A 20,288-nucleotide genomic window follows, 5' to 3' on the forward strand; every position below is an offset into this window, starting at 1 on the left:
TGTGTGTGTGTGTGTGTGTGTGTGTGTGTGTGTGTGTGTGTGTGTGTTTGCTTGTGCATTTGAGGTGTCTGGCTATTTCCCTGGTCCCCATATAAGAATTTTTTTTGTTTTCTTTTATTCCTTGAGACGAGATGTTTCTGCATAGCCCCAGCTGTCCTTGAACTATGTTCTCCAGTCTCCTTTAGTTCTTATCTCTGGCTCTTCCTTCTGCCGTTATTATCAAACCCAGGAAACTTCTCAGCAAACCCTAAAATTACAAGCTTCATAAGGAATTTGACTCGTATTACGAATTCTTCTGTTAAGTAGTTTCAACCTCTGGACTCTCGGCTGATTTTGAAAAGCTAATTTATCAGGTTTACACTCTACCTGCCTGTGAGCCAATGCCGTTTGGAAGCTAACCAGATTCATTAATGCTAGGAAAGGACGTGATTCGGATTTTTATAACACACACACACACACGACACAAACAGCTGGAGTAATTGTGCATTTATCTCCTTATAGGATTGCAGATTTGCATGCACATCGAGTGCGCATGTGTAGGTCTTCTGAACGTGCTTTCAATGACTGACTGGATGCAGACATCCAGAGTAAGTCAGAGCGTGCTTTGAGAGCGCCAAGCCTATAAAGAGTTGTGCGTTTTCCAAAGGCAGCTGCCTACGAAAGAATATTTATCTTTGTAACTAATGGAAGAATCATAGCTGCTTCCTCTCCTGTGAAAATTGCCACTTGAAATACCATGGCCTTATATGGGGTCTGCCCACAATTCTCGCAGGGCCTCCCGAGGTTGGGGTTGCCCGAAGAGTCGGTAATGATGCTGCAGCACTGTTTGTCTCACACGTTAATTTTTCACTCGTAAGCTCAGCTTTGATTGTGTTTTATTCCCTCTAGGAGGGCCAGTTACAGAAAAATATTTCGAATGTTTTGGAATCTGTTATCTCCATTTTCAGTGAATTCAGTCACTTCGGGTGGTAATAGTTTTGGATGTTCCCTTCTTTTTCATTCCTGTAACTAGACTTGCATTATTTAATTACCTATAAATTCTGGATTCTCCTGTCCTAAAGTAAGTGACCCTCCCGAGATTCTTAAAATGTTAAAGGCCCATGGGGAGGATGATGCTTCATTCCAAGAATGGACATTGGAAGCTGGGGCTTTAGACTAAATAACTCCTTCAGGGACTTACTTGAGATGGAAAGGGTGGACTCTGCAGTTCTGCTGTTGGCTGCTCTTCTGTTCTAGAAAGACAGCTCTGGTTTCGGGGCAAGCAGATTTTCTCTAAAAAAGGAGTGCTAATTGTCTCCTTCAGCTGAGATTCATTAAACTCAGCTATGACTTTGGTCTTTCAGAGAGTTAGAAAGTCTGGGTGATCTGCTAAGGAAGTAGAATTGTCTAAATCTCATACATATTCCAGCCCAAACTTTCTGTAAAACTTATTCATCTCTGGGCAGTGGTAGTGTATGAATGTAATCCCAGCACTCTGGAGGCAGAGGCAGGTGGATCTCTATGGGTTCCCGGACAGCCTGGTCTATAGAGCAAGTTTTAGGACAGCCAGGGCTATATGGAGAAACAATTTTGAAAAAACAAAAACAAACAACCCCCCCACACACACACCAACAACAACAGAAAAGCAAACTTAGTCTTGATATATGTTCCTACCTTTGTTTAAACTTTTAAAGAATTCAGAATATCTATTTGTGTTGCAGGCACATGCTAAAAAATAGTTATTCATATGGTTCTTAAAGACAGGGACCACTGCAATTGAGTGTTGTGGTTGAGTGACATTTGGCTTGGCTTTTTACACCCATTAATTTATTACTTATCATTTTACATCCCAATTACAGCCCCCTTCACCTCCCAGTCCCCCCCACCCTCCCCACATGCCCCATTCCCCTTCTCCCTTAGATAACAACTCTCCCTGGCTCACCAAGTCACTGCAGGACTGGGCACATCCTCTCCCACTGAGGCCAGACAAGGTAGCACAGCTAGGGAAACGGGACTCACAGACAAGAAACAGAGTTAAAGACAGCCCTTGCTCCAGCTGTTGGAGGACCCACATGAAGACCAAGCTGCACATCTGCTACATATGTGCAGGAAGGGGGATTACATCCAGCCCATGTATGTTCTTTGGTTGATGGTTCAGTCTCTGGGAGACCAAGTGTTCAGGTTAGTTGACTCTGTTGGTCTTCCTATGGAGTGTCTGCCTTCTATAGGTCCCTCAATCCTTTCCCCAACTCGTCCACAAGACTCCCCTCAGCTTCTAATACAAGGACAAGGAGATATTTAATGTAGGAAAGAGCATGTGTGTGTGTGTGTGTGTGTGTGTCTGTGTGTGTGTCTGTGTGTGTGGTGGGGGTCATTTGGTAAAAACTTACTTAGAGAAAATCTGTAAGTTAGGGGATTTATACTTGACCAACTTTACTTGGTTCTTGCTAAAGGTAAGTGAAGTAGGAAAAATTCCTCTTTCTATGGTCTCCACAGTCCAAGCTTCACTTCTGATACTGGACATGGGTATTCTCCACACTGACACCTGTTATAACATTCCTTTAATGTTTCCAAAGAAGGAAACACTGGAGTGATGTAAAAAAAAAAAAGTATGGGCATATGTGGTAAGTGGTAAAATGGTGAGTTGCCATCATGTGGAACACAAGAGCACACAAGATCACACAAAATTGAACACAAGATCACAGAGCCTCTCATCTCTGACAGTGAAGTCCGTGGCCATCCCGAAGTGATGCACCAGGGTGTGCAGAATGGCTATATTCTTGTTGGGATTTTTCATTTTTGCCTAACTTTGGTCTGAGTTTGATCACCCTCCCTTTGGTCTGTGTTCCCTTCAGGAAAGAGGCATTCACTGAAGCGCGGGGTGCCAGGAGGGGAGTGAAAAAAGTCATGGTTATTGTGACCGATGGAGAATCACATGACAACCACCGTCTGAAAAAGGTCATCCAAGATTGCGAGGATGAAAACATTCAGCGATTTTCCATAGCTGTAAGTACCTTGTTAGCAAGGGTTTGGAAACTCATGAGATAGGCATCATGCACCATGCAATAAACATTACCTCTTAGTTAGGAATAGTTGCTGAAATTTGAGAAGCCAGGTTCAGAAGTTATCTTTTATAATCATTAAGCCAATTGCGGTATTTCTGTAGTCCTTCTATCTGTCTGCATACGCTGTCCCAGGTTGTCACATTTCCCAGGTGTAAAACATAGAAGGGAATGGGAAGCAGGGTGTGGGAAGGGGCAGAGGACACTGTGGTGGGGACACAAAAACCTTTGTACAGATCCTTTGCTGCATATCATCTCTGGGATAGGCGAGCAAGTTCTTAATACTCCAAGCCTCAGTATCTTCCTCTGTGAGAGGATTGTGTTTTTTCTGTCAGTCTGTCTGCCTCTCTCACCACATGAAGACACCAATGGCCACAATAAACATCATCTCTGTCTCTCTCATCCTTTCAAGGCGTTCACAACCATGAGGTCTTAAGAGCCTTGTGTTTAAGAGATAAAAGGGATCTGGGTCTCCTCCATCCTTAGAAATGTTCAGAGAACTCCCCAGAGATTACATCTGGCCCTTCCTTTCAGCTGCCAATTCGTAGCCCTGCATGTGCCTTCAGTCTAGAGGCAGGCGTCTCTTATATCTGAAATCAACTGTTCTTTCATTCACTAAAATTGATTTAACTAATTGTCTCTTACAAGGAGAAAAGATTCAAAATGCTAAGAGCTCATCCTGAACTCTTTACAAACAATAATTATATATTGTCTGCATTAGTTTTCAACATGCAACCAATGAATTCACCCTTTTCTTTCAAATGCATGAATGATGTTAAGAAGTGGGAGGTGGGGGTTCATACACAGAAAAAAGTTCCAGGACATGATTGCCAGCTTCCTAGGGGCAAGGCACTCCAATTTATAAACAAGATGATCTGTTGCATAGAAGTTCATTTGCCAATTATTATCCATTCTCTATTACCTCTTCTGCTGCTACAGTGTCACTATTTTTGAATCCATGGTTGAGAATAATTTCAAATGCCCTTGCCTTCACTCAGGAAAATGTCCCAATAATGAGTGACATTTAGTCTATGGCCGGTCTCTTTCTTCAGTGTATAAAGTCAGAGTTTGCTCACTGATTCCGGACATCTGAGTATCAGAGATGATCTCATTTTTCTGCCTCCCCCAGAGGAACTAGTTGGCATTCCAAGTACCATGGATGCAGGTCATAAACAGTATTAGCCATCATCAGAATTAATAGTATCGGTGCTGAGGATGTAGTTCAGCCTAGATTGCACGCCTCCCTCGTGGGAGCACTTACAACTCAGCACAAGCACACAAAACCAACGTTAGGGAAGCTTCCCCAGAATGGCAATGTCAGTGCACAAGTTTTTAAGTGAATCCTGCATTTTGTATCATGTCTAGTGACATGGTCAGTTTTTCCTTATCTTAAGCTGCTTTGCTTGTTTGGAATCTGATTTGGTAGTCATGCATTGCCTCTCATCTAGTCAAAAGGAGATTTCAAAATCCCACTCATCTTCACGAAGAACCATATATTGATGTGTTTCCCATTTATCCAGTGAGTTATTATCAAACTTCTCTTGAAAGCTGTGTAAACCAAAAAAAAAAATTTCATTTAATGATAATCATTTATTATTTTTCCTAATTTGTGTCTCTTTTCCCTAGCATACCATGTTTATGTTAAAAGATGTTATTTGAGACCACACTACAGAACGAGACACGTGTGTTACTTTCTTTTGTTTGTGCAACAATACAGAAAGTCTTCAGGGATCTCAGAGTCCATTCGTGCTGAATGCATCCGCACAAATATAAACTCTACCTCAGTTGTTCTATGCACTATTCCTCTGCCTCAGTTGTTGCCTGGACTAATTCTACTCTGTCTGTTTCCCAGTATTTGATCCTGAGCAACACAGAAATGAGTTTTGACAGGAAACAGCTCCCTCAGAGAATTAAATATTGGTAATACAAATTCCCTATTTTAAAGATTCTAATATGTCCTGTTAAATTTTCATATTCGAAGAGGTCATGAGTTGACTTTTAGTCATCCATTTCAGTCAATGGAGAGTATTAGCCTGGTCCATCAGGCGTTGTTAGATATTCAGAGACTACGCTTAGATGATAATGGCTGAGAGGTGTAAATTACTTACTTCACTCAAATGTAGATGAGACATCCGTAAGGACCTTAGCATTCCATTTATGTTTCCAAATAAAAGACACGGTGCTGCACGTGAGTACACTGCATACTTTACTTTGACATCTCTGCCTCAAGGAGATCTCAGCTTTGAATGCTTCTTTCAGGTAGATATTAGTGGAGTTAAAATGCTTAGGGTCGACAGATTTGAGATGTATGAAGCACCAAACAAATTATTAGCTGCATTAAGTTTCTTATTTGTACCAGACCCTTGCATGGAAGATCCCAATAGGTTTCTGCTGGTGTTCTCATCTATGATATAAGATGGTTCAAGGTCATATGGGGGGGGGTCACAGTAACTCCTGCATCTGAGTATATTCTCCAACATTGTATTTACCTATCTTATTTTTATTTTTAAAATATACCATGTGGGTATTTTTCCTTAGATAAATCCACTTGCCTCCCTCCTGTCACAGGTACCAAAAATGTCTGAAAAAAAAATCACTTCCCAATTAACAACTTCAACTACGCATGCCCTAACGCTGAGCTATTAAATTTGTCTTATATATAGTTTGAATTTCATCAATTTTAGATGAAATGGGAGCTGGATGTGTCAACCTAGTAGTTAGTCTAGAACATACTAGGTAAGAAGCAAACAGGATTTTATTTATTTATTTTATTATCCCAGGATGTTATAAAAATCTATAGAACAAGTAAACCAGTAGGGAACTCAGAGGAATCCACATAGTTCTGAACTTAAGTGGCATGCAAGGTACCTCGTTAGCAGCTCCAGGTTTCCTTAGGCACATGATTTCCCAAGGCACCGGGCAGTCCTTCCTAGGTATCCATGTGTCGCTCAACATAAGTATATCAAACCTGTGAAAGAGCTAGGACGGACTGGGTCCCTGAGGTCTTAAAAGTGAAGAGGAGGGAGTTTGCTTGAAGTCCTCTGGTGTTGAAATGTGACATTTCCTCTGTGCTGGTCGGTGATGTTCCCCAGGGGAAGGGGCAAGCACATCGTGCAAGGCCTCCATGCGCCTTCTGACTGGAGCAGATTCAACTCATAATTCTCACATTAGCACTTAGTGTGCATCAGAGTGATTCAGCCAGAGCTTTCAACCAGTGCTCATAGTGGGAGACAAGTAAGGCTGTTGTGGGTCATAGGTCATAGGAAGAACTATGTAAATAGGAACTTGGGTTTTTTCCCCATTTTTTTCTAAGTATATATCTATATGTCTTATCAAAATATCATTCTGAAACCTACCTCAAACCTCACTTTAAAACCACATGTATATTCCTGAATAACCATGCCCAAATTGCACACTCATAATCCCTTGATCTTCTTCTTAAAACATTTTGTGGCATCAGTGTCTGTATATCTGAAAAATGAAATTTAATAATGGTTTACTGTTTTTTAACTTTATCGAATATAAAGGCTGCTGTGACGTATATAGTAATTAGAACTTTTAAGACATTTATGTTTATGTTGTGTGTTCTTACCATTCAGTTCCTTTTAAAAACTGGACTAACATTTCCATGCAGTGAAAAGCTTCTCAATGCAAAGGGTGACTTCAAAGTGCACATCATAAACATGCCTATTAACATCCTGTTCTGTCACTTCCAGAAAGTTCCCTGTGCTTTCTTCTCTTCTTATATGAACCCCCTATTGCAACCACTCCCATAACTTACTTAGGGTACTGATTCTAGATCCCATGGAAATGCTCACATATTGTGGATTCTTTTGTGTTTTGCTTTCTCTTCTCTTCTCTTCTCTTCTCTTCTCTTCTCTTCTCTTCTCTTCTCTTCTCTTCTCTTCTCTTCTCTTCTTCTCTTCTCTTCTCTTTTCTTTCCTTTTTTGTTTGGAGAGGAAAGAGTTTATTTCATCTTATATCTTACAGTACATTATGAATGGTAGTCAAGATAGGAAATCAAACATGAACTTGGAGGCAGGCACTGAAGAAAAGGTCACGAAGGAATAGAATTACTATCTTGTACAGACTGATTTCTTATTCCAGCTGTTCAGGGATGGCACTTGCAATAGTAAATCATCAATCAAGAAAATACTCAATGATCTTTTGCCTACTAGACAATCGGATGGAGATATTTTCTCAACTGAAGTTTCCTTTTACAGTTTGACTCCTGTTAGATTATTTTTGATTAAAAAGAAAAAAAACAAAGAACGAAAGGAAAGAAGGAGAGAAAGAAAGAAAGAAAGAAAGAAAGAAAGAAAGAAAGAAAGAAAGAAAAATTGTCTCAAAGAACCAGCTCCTAGTTTTGTCCATTCTTTGTATAGTTCTTTTTTGTTTCTACTTGGTTGATTTCAACCCAGAGTTTGATTATTTCCTGCCTTCTACTCCTCTTGAGTGTATTTGCTTCTTTTTGTTCTAGAGCTTTCAGGTATGCTGTCAAGTTGCTAGTGTATGCTCTCTCCAGTTTCTTTGCTGGGGGGCACTCAGAGCTATGAGTTTTCCTTTTAGCACTGCTTTCATTGTGTCCCATAAGTTTGGGTATGCTGTACCTTCATTTTCATTAAATTCTAAAAATTCTTTAAGTTCTTTCTTTATTTATTCCTTGACCAAGTTATCATTGAGTAGGATGTTATTCAGCTTCCATGTGTACATACAGAAAACATACCTCAGTGTCAAAGACAGACACTGCCTCAGAGTAAAGGGCTGGAAAACAACTTTCCAAGCAAATGGTCCCAAGAAACAAGCTGGTAGCCATTCTAATTCCTAACTTTCAACCAAAAGTTATCAAAAAAGACAAGGACACTTCATACACATCAGAGGAAAAATCTACCAAGAAGAACTCTCAATTCTGAAATCTGTGCTCCAAATGCAAGGGCATCCACATTCATAAAAGAAACCTTACTAAAGCTCAATGCATACATTGTGCTACACACAATAATAGTGGGAGACTTCAACACCCCACTCTCATCAATGGACAGATCATAGAAACAGAAACTAAGCAGAAACACCTGTAAAACTAACAGAAATGACCAATCAAATTGATTTAACAGATATCTATAGACCATTTCATCCTAAAACAAAAGAACATACCTTCTTCTCAGCACCTCATGGTACCTTCTCCAAAATTGACCATATAATTGGTCACAAAACAGGCCTCAACAGATACAAGAAAATTGAAATAATCCCATGCATCCTATCAGATCACCAGGGACTAAGGCTGGTCTTTAATAACAACAAAAACAACAGCAAGCCCACATATATGTGTTTTGTTTTTCATGCAAGATTACCCATGCGTTTTTTCATCCTGCTGTTCCTTATATTTATTATGCTATCCATTTTAGGAATCAACCATCACCTATGCACCTTCATTTACAGGCATTTAAGTTGCTCTCAGTTTGTGACAGTATAATAAGGGAGGCATGAATATTTCAAAGTGAGAACTAATAATCTTCAAATGTCACTTGTAATGAAATAATGACTAAGCATGTTTTATTACAAGAGGAATATCTTCAGTATGAAAGAAAGTCTTTAAATATTTGGAGGCAATAGTCCTGCAGTGACTTGATGTGCCAAGATAAATTGGTATCCTGTAGGGGCCTCCTCCTTCTCAAAAGAGAAGGGGAAGGGAGAAGGGGAGGGGCTATGTGAGGGGGCACTAGGAGGGAAGGGAGCAGTGATCAGGATGTAAAGTAAAGTAAATAAATAAATAAATGGAAAAATATATATGCAGGCAAATCAAGAATGGAAATATACCATTAGCACAAATAAAATAATTCGTATTAGCAGGAATAAAATAATTGTGGTACTAAATTGTTTGATTCTCTTTACTGATACTGACACTGCTCTGCAATTTTTAAAGTATAAAATTAGATCATATCTTTGTGTTGGGGATTTTTAGTTTAAATTTTACATATTATTGTAAACATGGACATTTTCACACAGGGAAAATTGTACATGCCTTAAAGAAGAAACATGACTAGGTGACCTCATGGAAGTTTACAAGTTCTCATAGAAAATAAAATGAACATAAAAGACTTGGTTCCAGAGCATACAGAGAACTTTCATGAGTCTTTAGGAAAAATGCATGTGTGTACATGTGTGCATGCATACACATATAGCACATACATGTACACAAACAACTGCCATTAGCTCCAGCTTCAGGTAGACTTCACCTCTCTGGCCTCCAAGGAAATTTGCACTCAGGTACACACACGCCTCAGACACAAACACACATAATGAAAAATAAGATAAATATTTGCAGGGGTCAATAATTTGAAAACCATGTACTCAGGAAGCTTCCATAAATATTCCCATAAGTACATAACAATACTCTGTCATAAGATATCATGTGTGCTCTTGTTTACTGAAAATATGCTTGAGATACTTATTTAACGTACAGAAGTTAAAATACGTTCTTGCCATTTTTGGTCTGCCCTAGATCCTTGGTCACTATAACAGGGGGAACTTAAACAGTGAAAAATTTGTGGAGGAGATAAAGTCGATTGCAAGCGAGCCCACGGAAAAGCACTTCTTCAATGTCTCAGATGAGTTGGCCCTGGTCACTATTGTTAAATCTCTGGGAGAAAGGATATTTGCCTTGGAAGGTATGATTGTCTCTCCTTATCCTGCGTATCCTTTGTAAGATTCAAACTTAATGTAATGAGGTTGGGATATTCTTCTCAGCACATTGTTAACTCATTTGTACTGTGTTCAGTAGCCATTAGGGAATAATTCTCTTTTATATGAATGGAACTACTTTACCCAAACCTATGTCGGCTAGAAGCCGACTTTGTTAGGCAGTGACGGTGCACAAGAGGAACACAGCAGTCAGCATGGATGTGTGCAGGAACCCAAATGTCCCAGCATGCCTTCTTCCTTTTCTGTGACACAGGTTTAGAATGTGAAGCCACTAGCTCGGCTTTGATTTTTGATTTTCTCACTGTGTCTTTGTTCCTTGGGGTGGCTACAAGAGTGTCCTGATGCAATTGCTTCTTTGTTCATTTCCTCTGTAATTTGCTCTGGCGCATTTCTAAAGATCTTCCGTGGAGTTTTGCCTCAAGTCCTTTGGCTGCAGTACTTCATCCTCTATGGTTGTCTAACCATGTCACGCCTCTGAAGAGTTTTCCTTTGACTTTATCTGTGGTAACTGGCTGTGGAGGCTACTGAGCGATGCTAGTCCCTTAGGTGGGAGTGTCAAGTAACAAATGACTAATCTTCTCTGACTGGTAACATCTTTTTCACATTTTTGAAGGCTGGAGACTCAGAAGTCACACCCCAGATCCCCACTTGGAGAAACCACATTGAATTCGTTTGCCCTTCTGGGGGGGGGGGGCATCTTTGTTCCACTGACTGTCTTCAGGAGGGAACTATCAAAGTGTTGCTTCTGTAGCTATTAAAAGCTTTTTCAAATTTCCCAGCAGAACCTGTTAATAACAAATGAAAGACAATATGGGGATGAGACTTGACTTTTAAAAGGGTAGATTATTTTGAGTGAGTATATGAGTTACAATGAGCAAGAAAAATATAGAGAAAAATACTTGTGTATATGTGTGTGCGTGTGCTCGTGTGCATGTGTGCGTGTGTGTGTGTATGTGTGTGTAACTGAACCCAGGCTCTTACATATGTCCGACAACTGCTCTACAACTTCACTATATCTCCAGTTCAAGACAGTGATGGAAAGCGACAGTTTTCAGTATTTCTTGAGTAGCCCATGCTCACTAACGTTTTGCTTTGCAGCCAAGCGCACACATATACATGCATATAAAAAGAAAGTCATCTCAGAATGACTCATGCTAGGGCTGCTATATTCTTCATTTCCTCTGTGCAGCTCTCATCTCTTCCTGCTTGTGCGATTCTCTTTCAGTGAAAATGATACTGGTTTTACTCACCCTTTCAAGTCCGAGTCACAGTCAGTGCTCAGGAGCTTGGTTAGTTTGGGGGATGATGAGGACTGAGAGTCCAGGCAGAAGCAACTTCTCTGGCCCCCTTTTTTTCTGCTATGCCTCCAGAGATAGAGCACTTGAGTCCTTATCAGTGTAAAGTCATAGCAGTGTCTGAATGGCTCAGCTGTCCTGCGATCTGAGCACACATCTCTGTCACATGACTTTGGTCTTTCAATAGCCATTGGGATGCTATTTAGCACTAGGCCAGGCCATGTTTGCCTAGATTTAATACGGACAGGCTTCCAAATCATTGTCCCCTTTTAACTTTTAATAACACAGGCCAAGAAATAATCTATAAAGAGTTGTGTCTTTTTTTAATTAATTTATTTTTATTGGATGCTTTATTTATTTACATTTCAAATGTTAGCCCCTTTCCCAGTTTCCCTTCCACAACCCCCCTATCCCATCCCTCTCCCCCTGCTTCTATGAGGGTGCTCCTACTCCTGCACCACCCTAGCATTCCCCTACACTGGGGCATCGAGCCTTCACAGGACCAAGGCCCTCTTCTCCCATTGATGCCTGACAAGGCCATCCTCTGCTACATATGCAGCTGGAGCCATGGGTCCCTCCACGTGTACTCTTTGGTTGGTGCTTTAGTCCCTGGGAGCTCTGGTGGATCTAGTTGGTTGATATTGTTGTTCTTTCTACGGGGTTGCAAACCCCTTAAGCTCCTTCAGTTCTTCCCCTAACTCCTCCATTGGGGTCCCCACACTCAGTCCAATGGTTGGCTGCAAATATCCACATCTATATTAGTCAGGCTCTGGCAGAGCCTCTCAGGACACAGCTGTATCAGGCTCCTGTCAGCAAGCACTTCTTGGCATCAGCAAGAGTGTCTGGGTTTGGTGTCTGCATATGGGATGGATACCCAGGTGGGGCAGTCTCTGGATGACCTTTCTTTCTGTCTCTGCACCACACTTTGTCTCTGTATTTCTTTTAGACATTTTTGAGACTATAATTATAGTGTTTCTCCTTTTTTTTTTCTGCCCTCCAGGTCCTCTCATGTAACCCTCCCTGGTTTCCTTCAAATTCATGCTCCTTTTTCATTGATTGTTGTTATGTGTGTGCATATGTGTGTGTGTGTGTGTGTGTGTGTATGTATGTATGTATGTATGTATGTATGTATGTATGTATATGCATGTGTGTGCGTGCATATATATCATATAGATTTTTAAATATAACCTGTTTGGTTTGTATACTTGTATGAGTTGGATTTTCTGTAATAACCATTACACTAGTCAGTTAAATACCATAAGTATCATTTCTTAATATTCTCTAAGTAAGGAAGCAAATATAACCTACAATTGGCCAAATGCAGCCACATTGTAGGGAATATGGTTTATTTTGCCTGAAATGGCATTTTAAGATTTTTTTCTAACCTAACCTAACCCCAGTTGAAGCTTCTTACTAAAATGTCCAAATGCTTCAAGAAATTTCCATATCTAAATATGATATTATTTTATAAAACTTTCCAAAGATTAAGATACCTTTCTACATCTTACTGCTGCATTATCAAGGCTAAAAGCCATGCAGGTTGTCTGCTGTTTCTGTTTTCAAGGCAAGGATCTGCTGGCTTTGGGCTTCCACTTTGGCCTCCCAGGGGCTGGCACCAAAGGGCAGTGAGCTCAGTACATTTGCCCTTACAATTTTCATAATGAGATCAGAAAAGGCTTTTCCCCAGTTGTTTGGGAAATCTTCACTTCCTCTCGCTATTTATTTTATATGGTAAATAGCTGCAGTTAGGAAAGTCTGCCTTGCAAAGTACAATGCCACCTAGTGAGTCAAGCATGCTCAGGTGTGGACTAAACAGGTCAGGGAATGGCATGGATTTCCCTTTTTCAATCAACTTTGGGGAAAAGGTTAACACTCCTAACTGAAAACAGTGTAAGGGTTGGAGTGGGTGGTTTACTCTCCGTGAGCCTGTCTGTCAGGGTTGAAAGTAAGAAACTTGGCATAGGACCTCGGACCGTGTGGAAAGCTATGTAGCTCCTTTCTCTGTCCTCAACTGAAAGCACAGCATCAGAAAAGAGTGGTGGATGCTGATATGTACTACTCTGTTTTTTGCTATCGGTCTTGCAAAAATAAGCATGGATGTAGTTTAAGTCATTATGCACCAAAAACACAATTTAAGGTAAAAATGCATCTTAATCATTTAAAGGAAAATTCGTATAAGAGATTGAAATGAAACATTCAGACTCCTGATTGATTGTCACACTTAATCTAGCCCTATAAAAACTCAATTACAGATGCATTCTTTATACTTCCATTCCAGTAAGTAAATAGTAAACCTGCTTAATTTCAGAAATCTAATGATTTTCATGCTTCAATTGACAGACAGGCTGACTTGGCTAAAAATTATGTTATTTTTAACTGATTTTTAATGCCAAATAAACTAGTCACTCCCTGGAAGCAAGTAGATCAACATTCGCTCAGTTCCCCCAGGAAGCTGTGGCTTCTGGTCTGTAAATATTTTGAGAAGACTGCAGCTCTAATCAATGTTCCTCCTTGTCCACACTTTAGCCATGAGCTTCAAAACTGGGCTTTTAAAAATCTAAGATTCCTTTAAAAAATATAGATTCAGATGGGACACAAACTGGGGCTATGTGAGAAAGTCACCTCCTGAGGTGAATGAGCCCCACATCCAGCATTCAAACCAACAAGAGCTGGAATCCTTAATGCTATCACACCATGTACCTAGAAAGGATGTGTGGCCAAGAGTGTTTGTAGGGGAACTATTGAGTTGGGAATCTCTTTAAATACATGGTGAAGGGTTTTTTCAGCATATAAGGTATCAAATTTAGCTCTGATGGGGTTCCCAGGTCAAGTAGACAAGACACTTAATTTCTACTGTTGTAATTCTGTCTTTCAAAGCCATGAGACCATGGAATCATAGGCAGCAATAGCATAGAGCTTACAGACAAGCTGACTTGCTAAAATTATATGTTATTTTAAACTTATTTTTATGACCAAAAAAACTTCCTGCAAGCAAGTAGACCAACATTCCCTTAGCAATAGGACAGGAAGCCAATGTGTCAGAATGGGAGAAAAGAGTCCCTTCACTAACCACTGTCCTACATTCAGCCCTGCCTAGGAGTTTTGCTTGAGAAGTACATGACTGAGAGTTCTCTAATATGTCCCATAGTTCCACTTAGGATGTCTCCAGGTTCCAGCAGGTCAATAGCAGCCTCAAAGGCATTGTTACTCACTTACTGTGGTACCTTTACTGTATTTACAGCTACAGCTGACCAGTCAGCAGCTTCATTTGAAATGGAAATGTCTCAGACCGGCTTTAGTGCTCATTATTCAGAGGTATGTTGGCCATGCGCTAGAAAGAAATACCTTTCCTACAAGTTTTCCTCTCCCAAGAAACGCCCAGGCATCAAATGCATAAGATGGCCTTGACATTTATGGTGGGAAAGTGGCATCCTGCAAGCTTCTTACTGGGAGCCTTCTCCACACACTCCTACATTTTACCAATTGATAGACGTGAGCAAGACCATCTGAGACCTGCTGAGTGTATCTGTGTATCTAATGAAATGAAATGATTGCGATATTTGTTTAAAATCTAGAAGGTTAGTGTTGTGTTATGCTAAAAGTCCTTAAAACACTAAGATGTAGGTTTGTTTGGTTATTTCATTAGTTTTTGTTCTGTTTTGTACCCAGAAACGTGTAGGAAGGCAAGAAGAGAAGACCCATAGTCATGATACAGAGATATGGACATTTCAGCGTAGCAGTTACATAGTGTTCCCTAGCTTCCTTTTTCAATAAAATGGAAATCGTAATATTAGGTTCTTATGAATAGAGCTATTGTCAGGACTAAATGAATTAATTTATATAAAGCACTTTGAACTATATTCATAAACAGATGAATTATGATCATGTTACTAATGCTATATATAAGTGTTTGCCCATATCATTTTATTGCCCTCTGTACTCACACATTAGGACTGGGTCATGCTTGGAGCAGTGGGAGCCTTTGACTGGAATGGAACTGTGGTCATGCAGAAGGCTAACCAGATTGTCATCCCTCAAAACACCACCTTTCAAACTGAGCCCACCAAGATGAATGAGCCTCTTGCTTCTTACTTAGGTAAGGCTTGGGTGCGACCTTGATGCTTACACTAGTCTTCATTTTTCTGTACCAAAACACCTGATTCTGGGATACTTGGAAAGCAGCCACAAATACTGAGTGTCTATGTTGGTCCAAATATATTAGACAAATTAAAAATAGCAAAATGGATGAGGGAGAACAATTGGCATTGTTTTAGATGAGAAACAATGAAGAAATGAGCAATCTCTCTTGGAGGGCAATGGGCTAAGACTGAGAAATGGCAGAAGACAAAAAGGAGGCGGAGGGAGTTAACTCACCTTCAAAAGTTCCTCGTAAACTAAGATTCTCCGAGATCATTATATGTAAAAATACCTCAGGATCAAGAACTAGTCTTATCTAAACTTTCTTTCTGTCTTAGATAGAACAATTATAGGATATTCACTTTCAAATATAATGTCATTTTATAATTCCTATGAAAGTTAGGTCATCATGTGTTTAAAGAGCCATAGAAAGGATCACACTATGTTCAGAAATTCATCTTAGCCTAAAAACAAAAAAATCTAATGTCCATGCCCTAATCCCTGAACCTATTAATGTGTTACCTTATAAGGCAGAAAGGACTTTTAGACTGGAACTACATGAAGGATCCTGACGTAGACTGTGCTCGGATATATTGCCATAGTCCAATATAATCAATCAAGTGATATAATCAGCAAAGTCTTTCCTAGATGGGTTTAGAGGGAGATAGAACTATATGTAGATGGTCAGAGAGATACAGTGCTGCTGCCAATGAAGAAGGATGAGGTGGAAACAGACATCATCCCTGTCACAAAGGACAAAGAAGTGTAATCTCTCCACAGCCTCCAGACAGGAGTATAGCCCTGCCTGCCTCTCACTATAGTCTAGGGTGAGCTATGGAGGACTTCTAGCTTACAGAATTGCAAACTAAGACATTTGGAGTGGATAGTATAAGCCATCAAATTTATCATACTTAGTTATAGCATCAGTAGACAACCAACACAGGTTTGTTAAATATTATTTCTGTTGAAAACATTGATCCTATTGCTACTAGCTGTTTAGACAGTTAAAGACTGAATGAAGAACACAGAGGTATTTGACACAACCACTACTCTTTCCATAGTCTCTTATTCTAATTATTACTTTAACAAGGCAGTATTTTTGGTATTCTGGGTTAGGATTCTATGACCAAGTTCTTTAAACAAACCAAGTGCTAAGTCTGCTATTCCTTAAAGTTCAAGTTAATTGTTGACTAAAGCATACTTAAATAGTTTAAAACTTAAAGGCTACACTTTACATGAGAAAACATTAAAATAATTATCATTTACAATTCAATGAAACGGGAAAAATTACTAGTTGATAATGATTATACACAAATATATGTAAATAGATGTGCATTTTTATGGCTCCTCTATGCTTAGGAAAGGAAGAGATTTGCACATGCACTCTATAGTATACTAATGTATTTTTTGCTCATTTCATTACCTTAGTCAGAAGTTAAGATATAAGCTATTTGCCAACAGACATCTAGTAGATGTAAGATGTCTTTCATGTACTTCCCCTAACCTACCCTCAAATATTTTCAAATATGTCATTGTGATGATTATAAAATTACAAAGAGACTGAGTTTACTGTTCTTTAATCTGGGTGGAAGGCAGCTAGTTGGGCCGTGTTAAGTCTTCTGAAGGGGGCAAAGTGAGAGAGGAACACTATGAAAATGCCTGTGCTAATCAATGAGAAGGAGGAAGTGTGAAACGAAGCATGGGAATCTCAGGATCAAGTCACCCCCCCATTTCCATATCACCCCCTAATCCCGCCTCAATATGTGCTTAGCTAGAGGGTTTGGGGATGAGAATCTGGGTGAGCCTGCACTCCCCTTTCTCTCATCCATGTTTTGCTGTGTTCTAATCATGCCTGACAAACTGAAAGAAACAAGAAGGGTGGCAAAGTTATGCAATGAAACTAAGTCACACATTTCCTACTCCATCACCAAACCTCATGCTTCTTCCAAGATGTTCAGAGACTAGACAATACTCTTTCCTTATAAAGATGGTCTAAAAACAGTTGGAAGTATTCATAAAAGGATAACATGCCTCACAGATTGTCTTTCCTCAGCATTTATATAAACATGTTATCTGTACAAAAGTAGAATTATCACTTTATAGCAAAATATTGCTTAAATTAACAATATGATCTCTTCCAGTTAGTTCTCTGTGATGTCCTGGACTCCTCTCTGTCTTCTACTCCAGTAACAAGCTGCTTCCAGCTATTAGAGCATTGCTTCCTTCTGCAGACCCCAAGCCTATGTATAGTGAGAGTTACCCAATGATTTAGCTCCATTTGCTGCAGATAAAAAATACAGAATTTTTCCTCAAATAATAATAATCTGACTTAAAGCCAGATACTAGCTCTCTTAACTGGCAGAACTCACGTCAAGATGGTTGGCTGTGCATTTGAACTAGAAGTCCCCAAAGAATCCTGAGTATCAAGATACTCAAAATATTTAATAACATCTGAGAAACTTCCCAGGCTCTCAAGGCTGTGTGTATCTGAAAACCCTCCACGAATCTGAATGGTGACTTCTATCTAGAAGAGATCCTTCTGTCTCTGCAGTGATGGACTTGTAGGTGTGCTAAAGACCTTGGAAACAGGGTGATTCCCAACAAGAGTGCAGAAATTTAGCCGCACATGTGCAAAAATATATAAAGTAATGCCAGACTTCTGAGTATTCCCTGGTTGATGAGCTAAATCAACAGAGGCACCTGAGGTTATTGTGTGCTCATCTACTGGGCACATGAAAGCACAGGGCTCATTCATGATCAGACCCTCCCGTGCATTAGCTCTTGTCACAACTACATGATTCTGACCGACATAGAACACAGTGTGCCCTTAAACCTTAAGTGGAAGTGGTGTGGAAGAAAAAGGAAAATGAAAAACCAAATCTCACAGCTCATGAGAAAAGCCAGCGTAAAATACATTTAAATGGAAGTAAAGTAGGCAAAAAGAAAACAAGATTTCACAGAGCATAAAACATGGGATGGGTAGGTGAGAAAAAAATCTCTGTTTTTTTTTAATTAAAAAAAAGACAAAATCACAGCAAACCATTGTTGTTAGATAACTTAACAACCATCAAAGCATCTGCAGATATGATTCTGAACTAATCATAGCTCTCAAATGCTATGATTTCAATGCTTTCAAAGGTTTAATGAAACCAAATCTCTCTCAAACAGCTGTTCATAGAGTAACATTAGTATGAATAGTCTGGCAGCCACTTACCTGACAATGTGACAAAGAAGACAAAATTGATCCAGTAATCTGTTACTTGACATGTATTGTCAAAAATATTCAAAGGAAGGAAAAAATGTCTTCAAAATGGCTTTTGTCATCAAAAAATGCTAAAAAACGAACAAAAAAATAATGGAACCCACCAAAATTCCATTATTCCATTAATAAGTGGCCAGGAAGTAAATGCAGTCCCTTTATGATACAACACAGACAAACAACCTTCAACCATATAAAACTGCAGCTTAAAACCTTGGGTAACAATGCAGGTAGGGGTTAAGTCTTCTGTTATCCAGAAATAATTATTAGTGTAAGCCAGGCCTGGTGGTGCACACCTCTTATCCCAGCACTAAGGAGGCAGAGGCAGGTGCATCTTTGTGTGTTTGAGGCCAGCCTGATCTACAGAGCCAGTTCCAGGATACGCAGGCTCTCTACAGAAAGTCTTGAAAAAGAAACAAAACCAACAAACCAAACAAATAAAAACCTATTAGTGTTGATAGTGCAGACACTTGTATTTAAATTAAATAGAATTAATTTGATCCACAGTGGTTTTCAGGTGGGCATGACTGTGCATGACTGCACATAATTGCATGTAGTGACCCTCTTCCCCCTTTTCTGTCATCATTCTGTCAGACATTCTGTCTGATCTACCATTTATATCACTAAACAATGAAAAACTGTTTGGAGAAATTATCACTTCAGAGTTGTTCAGTTGTGGTGGAAACAGGGATCACAGTAATGGCGTTTCACCAACACAATACAAGAAAATACAAAATGATTAGTACAACCATTTAAAGCAATTCTATTATTACATAGGCCATTATGGGTCCAGGTACACATCTTGGATTTCTCTTTGGTTAGGTTACACAGTGAACTCCGCCACAGTGCCTGGAGATGTGCTCTATATCGCTGGGCAGCCTCGGTACAATCATACAGGCCAGGTCATCATCTACAAGATGGAGGATAAGAACGTCAACATTCTGCAGACACTCAGTGGAGAGCAGGTAAACTTGAAATGAACCATTCTGTGTCATCTCTGTGTACTCTGGTTATCTTTTGACTAAAGTTTTTTTAAAGCCCCAGATATCCAAGATCAATTGTGAAGATGGATTTCTATTTGATCCTTTGGAGGGATGTGACCTAGCAGTATCTTTGATGTCCAAAGCATTTCTTTTGGCAGGAGGTAGAGATAGATAAGTCTAGCCACTAGGTGTCTCATGCAGTTATATTCAGTATGTATAAAGAGTATTAAGATCTAAACCATCATGAAGCATAAAAGTGCCAATTGAGTTGATGGTGCATTCAGAAGATAGACAGGTAGCTTTAGGTTATGATTGGCACAGAAAGCTCACATGAGATAAACACTGCTGACTTTAAAAGGAGAGATAGGATGTAGATAGTAACTTCTTTAGTCTTTGAAAGACTAAACTGTGTCAAATTTTAAATGGTCAACACAAAACATCACATCATGCTAGAAGGAATGAGAAATTGCATGCAACGTATAAAATTGAAAAATTCTTTAAAATATCCTTAAATATTAAAAAAAATGTTTAGGAAACTATACATACAGTAGGCAAATGTCAATACTTACAGTGTTTTAGACTGAGAAATATGTCTAACTAATCTATTCAGTGGTTAGTTTTGAACAGTAATTTGAGTGATTTTGCTCTTTATTTTTCATAGTTTCATGGGTTTTCTGACTATTCCACAGTGAGAGTTCATTAACTTCATCTCACCACTTACAAGGATGTGATAAGCAGGATTTGTTCAGCCTTTGGTAGGCAGGGCTAAGAGAGAGACCTCCCCCCTCTGTGGAAGTCCTGGCTGCAGCCATCATTACCTACAGTCAAGGTATCAGTAGAATCATTCTGAGTAGGTCTACAGGCAGCCCTAGTG

At 39.5% G+C, this 20,288-nt stretch overlaps 1 protein-coding gene across 1 annotated transcript in view; it reads left to right on the top strand.

Annotated features, from left to right (window-relative positions):
* Positions 1-20,288, top strand: part of Itga1 (integrin subunit alpha 1) — a 150,277-nt gene that overhangs the window by 88,782 nt on the left and 41,207 nt on the right. The window contains exons 8-12 of the mRNA XM_028783268.1: positions 2,835-2,985; positions 9,541-9,706; positions 14,277-14,350; positions 14,987-15,131; positions 19,254-19,396. Of these exons, the coding sequence (XP_028639101.1) occupies positions 2,835-2,985; positions 9,541-9,706; positions 14,277-14,350; positions 14,987-15,131; positions 19,254-19,396 (679 nt within the window). The remainder of the gene's footprint in view (positions 1-2,834; positions 2,986-9,540; positions 9,707-14,276; positions 14,351-14,986; positions 15,132-19,253; positions 19,397-20,288) is intronic.

The sequence above is a fragment of the Grammomys surdaster genome, unplaced genomic scaffold (genome assembly GCF_004785775.1).
Source record: "Grammomys surdaster isolate TR1022 unplaced genomic scaffold, NIH_TR_1.0 99, whole genome shotgun sequence".
Classification (NCBI taxonomy): Eukaryota; Metazoa; Chordata; class Mammalia; order Rodentia; family Muridae; genus Grammomys; species Grammomys surdaster.